At 44.7% G+C, this 5,857-nt stretch overlaps 1 protein-coding gene across 1 annotated transcript; it reads right to left on the minus strand.

Annotated features, from left to right (window-relative positions):
• Window positions 1-5: 5 nt before the first annotated feature.
• PHALS_02705 (uncharacterized protein) lies at window positions 6-367 on the minus strand (the record flags this gene model as incomplete). Its single annotated transcript, XM_024717137.1, has 3 exons — window positions 6-77; window positions 140-180; window positions 244-367. 3 exons carry the CDS (start codon window positions 365-367, stop codon window positions 6-8), a joined length of 237 nt encoding a protein of 78 aa, XP_024582665.1.
• Between the last annotated feature and the right edge of the window lie 5,490 nt (window positions 368-5,857).

The raw sequence follows: 5,857 nt of genomic DNA on the forward strand, positions 1-5,857 counted from the left end.
ATTTATCAACACATCTTATCAACAATCCTAATGACATGTTTAATAAGAAGATTGACGCGAGAACACAATTCAATTTTCTAGCAAAAAATGAAGTTACTGGTAAATCTAAATGGCCGAAATATCTACATCATATTCAAACCGTTGGACGAAGTTGATACTTTGTCACATCCAACTTCACATCTGAGACCGCGCAATACTTTTTTTGGCACTTGGTTCTTGCTCACTCAAGTTTTTATAAAACACATGAGCAGCGCGTAATGGTCCCGATATGACTCGGAAGTTGGCGCAAAGCTAGGAAAACGAAAGCCTTTGGATTAGTGACCCACTCTATGAAACAATACACGACATTCATGCCCAAAATTATCATCATGAGTCCTGAAACAAGGAAGTCATACACAGCGAATCGATAGATGTTGGAATTTGTCCGATCCAACAAACGCTTATCATATAAAGGCTGACGAAGAACATGCCTGATTTTGTTAGGAACTGTGATTTTTACACTTGCATACGAAATTCAACCGATACTTCATTGAAAGTATGCGTTTGTATGTGCAGTGAATGTAGTGTATTGAAGTCGTGAAAAAAATACCGTCAACGCTACCTTCATATAGAAGAGAATGATGGTCCATTCTAGAGTTTTGTTGTAGTTAAGCCATTCTGTTGAAATGGCAATGCTGAAAGCATGCAGGAGAAGACCAATGACGCCAAAAAAATTACTGTAACGTAGTCATAGTTGCGGATATTGATTACCGAGTTTTTCATTTTAAGTCAAATAGGTTTAAATTACGACCTAAAAAAGAATCACCTTAAAACTTTCCTTCAAAACTTCGCTTTAACTCGACAAGTCAATCCGGAGTCCAGCTCTAAAATGCTTATCAATGTATTTCATTCTGTTATTGGTTTCTATTTTTGAGTCAGGATCTGAGCTCGAAGGATAGCAATGGCAACAACATATGCGTTTATACACGATGGCACTCTTTTGAAAACATGATATTTTTATTTTGGAGTTTAGCATGCGTATGAAGGTGACGTGCATGGGATTGTTGGCGCACGCTCAAGTTCTTTCGAGGACACAACTTTTGGCTGTTTAGTGGCGTCAGAGCTATGAGTCCATTTACTTAAGGCATTGGACTGCAGCATCAGAGCAGAAAATTTGTTTCTGTGATGACATCAATGCATATCTGGACTACTCTACAAAAGTCCTTGGCTATTGCGCGCTTTCAAGTTGTGTCGAGATGACATGCCATCTCTATGAGCTCAAGATGGAAAGTGGTACAGAGACCAAAGTTTGCGGAACCTTATGTGAACTTGTTGCGGTTCTTCAGGCACTTGAGAAGCTGGTTGATCGTTCACAGCGGGTAGTGTTGCTATTAAAAATTAACGACTTGAACGTATCGATTGTGGAAAATTTTAAGAGCATCAAACTTGTCGAATTTGATAGAAGCTGTTGGGGGTACCCGAAATGTTCCGGGGGAAGAAGACGTCGGCAAAAACAATGCCAGGTCAAAGAAAAAGCAGTCGGTTCTGATGCAACTGTGGTGGCGGCCAAAGAACAAAGGGGATAAATAAAAGGCAAGTGTTTGAAGTGAAATGACTGGTCACAATAAGCTGAGCTGTCCTGATGAAGATGATGGTGCTGAGAAAGGTGCTGTGTTGTTGTTATGAAAAAGTTCTGGCGGATGGCAACTAGAAGCGATGTAATCTCACCATTTTCACCATACAGGAAAGACCTGTTCGACTAAAGTGTAACAGCATCATGCATTGAAGTCTAATTACGTAATGATTGAGAACAAAGTCAGCGCAGTGTCGGGAAAGCTTTCATGGATGTTGGAGAACCTGTGCGAATAGTTTGGAAGGTGGTAAACGATATATGCTGGCAGTCGGTGGTCATCTCTTAAGTGGCGTGGTCGCGTACTTCACGAAAGACAAGATCTTAATCAGCTAGCCGAGATCAGAGCCTCCGCTTTGTGACAGAATTTATGAACAAGAAAGTCAAACTTTTATGTACTTGGTGCACTTTTATAGACCAGCGCACTGATAGAATAAGCCTTGGCGAAGCAGAATTGCGGAAAGTACTAACCGTACGATTGTGCGCTACAAAGGCATGCTAACATTAAATCTGGTGAAATGAGCAGTGAACACCGCAGTGTAAATGATTAACTGGTCTATCAGCATTGAACGATCAAAGATGACGCCATATGTAGTAGGTTTTAAAGGATTCCCAGGAACATATTCCTGTGTGAGCTCACGTCAACAACGCACAAAAAGACAAAGCTGAATCCCACGAGTGTTAAACTTGAAAATCTCGAATCTGCGCAAAGAACACAAAGGGAGGCCAAGTAAGCGGAAGCGCTCGAAAGCAAAGCATGCTTAATTTAGGAATAGAAATCAACCACGACGAGAGTGCTGAAGCTAGTAAGATCAGTCAATTCGCTTACTGGAGATCTCACATGCACTGTGTGTCAAGCGGGACATTACAATTTTGGAGACGCCTTCTGAAATCTGTCAAGAATTTAAAGTGACAGCATTGGCGTGCTTCAATTTTTAGACTTCGATAATTGAAGGCAACACGATTGTATGAAGATGTGTACTAAGAAGAGTCCAGTAACATAATGATTTAAGCATTCAAGAATCCTGATTGCGGAAGCTACATTGGTGACAGGATTTTCGTATCAGTCATGACGGTTAAGAGCGGGAATAGTTCCTGTTTTCGTGCGCAATGCTTAAGAGTATGGGGAAGGCCAGAGATGCATCAGATCTGATAAGACAATAAAGAGGCGATTATAAGCGCGTATATGGCTAATTTTGATACCGGGGTCAAACACGTGGATACCTGGATCCCTTACATATGAGAAAACATTGAAAACAAGCTGGTCCGATTCGATTTTGTTGACACGAAGAATTTACTCAAAGAAGTACTTCACATCTCCAATCCAACATCTTCGGTACGCTTGCTCGCCAGCATATGCACGGATGTTGTAGTGGAGTAAAGCTTGGTCGCAATTGATGGCAATGAGTGAAAAAGTCTATTATGTACCTACTCTTCGTTGTAAGTTTTGGCAATGATACAGTTGTAGTTCGCTCAGTGAAATTTTTCCTGCATTAGCCCTGTCGTATTCTGGTCTACATCAATCATTTTCTTCGAGAGAATTAATTTTTAATCGCCAGGTCAATATTAGTTCGTTTATTATGCGGACACATGTGAATGTTCCGGTAAATATTTGATGGGATGATGATGCTCAATATTGTTGAAGAACGATGTTGAGGCTATATGTATGGTTTACAGGCATGAGACTTACATTTGTTTGTAGACAACTAGGATTGGCCTAGTGGTTAAGGTGTAGTAGCTCCGCTTTCTAAACTGACAATTTTATTCCAAAGCGAGAAATATAGCTTCACGGGGTTCAGGGCTTGCTGTGGTGTCCATAACGCCCCCGCGTTGTTAAATGGTTTACAGACCAGATTGTACATCATCACGGTAAAATGATTTGGCATAAATATGGCAACATTAAGACAAAGACGCATAAACGTATATAATTTTGTCACTAAGATTCACCAACAAACCAACAGGTAAACATTCACAGCCCAGCTTTCTTTCACTATAACATCTGTGTATGCGATCATGAACAATCGTACAGAAAATCTCCTAGGATTGTGACTACCACCACTGGGTGTAACAATGAGGATGACTTTAGCAAGATAGGGTCTTTGGGGCATATCAGGACCGTCAGGCATCGAAATGAATTTGCGGAGGCACGGCTTGTGAACGACGTCAACTCATGAGTCATCATCATCCAAGACGTTAGGATTCAACATCAAACTAAGTTTCGGACGGCCGCGACCGTCGGAACGCTACATGCTTGTTGCAAACACTCGATACTGCACAATTGTGTGACGATGAAACACCGAATTCAAGACTCAATACGGAAATTAATTCTAGTATCGTGGAGCATTCAGACGCATAAGGTACTTTCAGGTCACCAAACAAAGGGAAAGTCAGTTGACGAGTCGCATACAAAGCACGCTCGTGTCTTGACGCGTGGTTTGCTCTCAATGATGTTCGCAACAACGTCTTTTCCAAACGAAGCAGGACCTCTCGTATCAATTTTCACAGACTGTGCGAGATGCGCGAGCTCTTCAGCTTGAGCGAAGAACTCGATTCGCCTGGCATCGTACTTTGCCATAAGTACCGTGCGCAGCTCACTCGACGCATAGTTGACAACAATGTTGTCGAGCACTTGCGCGTCTACACATCCGCACGCATCGCTTACTGCGACCAAGTACAGGTAGTGTTTGGGAGAGGTCCTCTTGGCGTATCTCTTCGCCCTAAACAGTCTCATTGACTGTGGCACAGTGATCGTCGTCTTGAACGTCTGGCGTAGTCGCTCCATAACATGGTCCAGCGTCGGGAGCTGACGCCACCGAGTTCTTACCTGCTTGTTATAGTACCGCTTGGCCGTCCCGCTTAAGTAGTAACCGAGCAAGTCGGTTTTCACATCTTCTGACCAGTCAAAGCCACACGCTGCTTGCGCATACTGGATTCGGCGCATGAATGTCCGACCCGAGTCCAGAAACCCGAATCCCAGAACTCGGTACAGCTCAGCCCCGTCGAAATTGCGGATCGTGAGCCTGCGCTGACGCTCATCCCGTTCACGCATCGCTGGCTGTGCTACCGGCTTCATACGTCGTGCGTAGTTCTGTGTCGCTGCATATTGTGGCGAGTGGAACCGGGTCTGCTGCGGCGCTTCGCCGTGCGGATCACCCCACTCTGACCTTGCATGATGTACTTTTGCCCCATGCGCACTTTGCGCATATGCGCGGCTTCGTCCTTCCCCCTTATATACGAATGAATGGCCTAGCGCGTCGATGTGCATCGGCGTACCCCCTCGGCCGTTGCAAGGACAGAGTGGGACATATCAGACTCAATTGCCCCAAACATACGCTCTCCTCGTCTCGCTTCACTTGCGAGGACTCCATCTGCGTTTTCCTTGCTTGAAGGTCCAGAAGAGTGGCGAGAATCCTTGCCGCGTCGTCGGAGTCACATGGACTCGTAAGCGGTTGAAAAGATGAAACGAGGAGTAGAAGGCAAGTTTGGAGGTGAATATATTTAGGTCCTTTTTTCGCTACTTTTTGCCATCCTTATGCCTTTTCTATGGCGTCATTGGGCGCAATCTTATCGCGTCATCGCGGGCGCAATCTTACAAAATCGCCCCATTGTTCAAGAATTGGATCGCGCAAAAAATGCTTTGAGCCGATCCTATAATACTGGTCACAATGTAATGCTCATGTGGACATTGCAAAGATAGCAGTGAAAGGTGTAGGTGTATCTTTTTCGTCATTGCGAAAAATTCCGAGGGCTTTCCCAGGTTTGACTAGGGCGGACCCCATGTCCGTTTCCTGAATTCTCGTCACCTGAGGAACGTGGTGTAATCACCAATGACCTCGATAAGACACAGAAGCGGCAGCTGGAAGCTGCCCGTAAGGCGGCTTTGATGCGCGCCTATCTACGGTCGGTCATTGACCCTCGTGTGGAATATGGCTTCCGCCCGGCGAATACCGCTGTGGAAGCGAAGGACGTGGTAACTCGATCGTTACGCCTCCACATTATCGGGCCCCCGGCCATTTAAGAAGATGAGCTTGCCGAACGGAAAGCTCTTCGATCTCGTATCTTGGTTCCACAAGAATTTCCGTTGGACTCTCTGAGTGCACGACGAGGTGGCTCTCGTGTACCCGCAATGCGGACAATACCTGTAATTCTCGCCCCTGGCAAAAGCACTACAGATGACGAAGCGCTCTTTGAGCGATGGGCGCAACGGCACCGAAAACTTTCCTCACTGCATAATCTGCAGTTGAGCCA

Source organism: Plasmopara halstedii (assembly GCF_900000015.1).
Source record: "Plasmopara halstedii genome assembly, contig: Scaffold_2061, whole genome shotgun sequence".
Lineage (NCBI taxonomy): Eukaryota > Oomycota > Peronosporomycetes > Peronosporales > Peronosporaceae > Plasmopara > Plasmopara halstedii.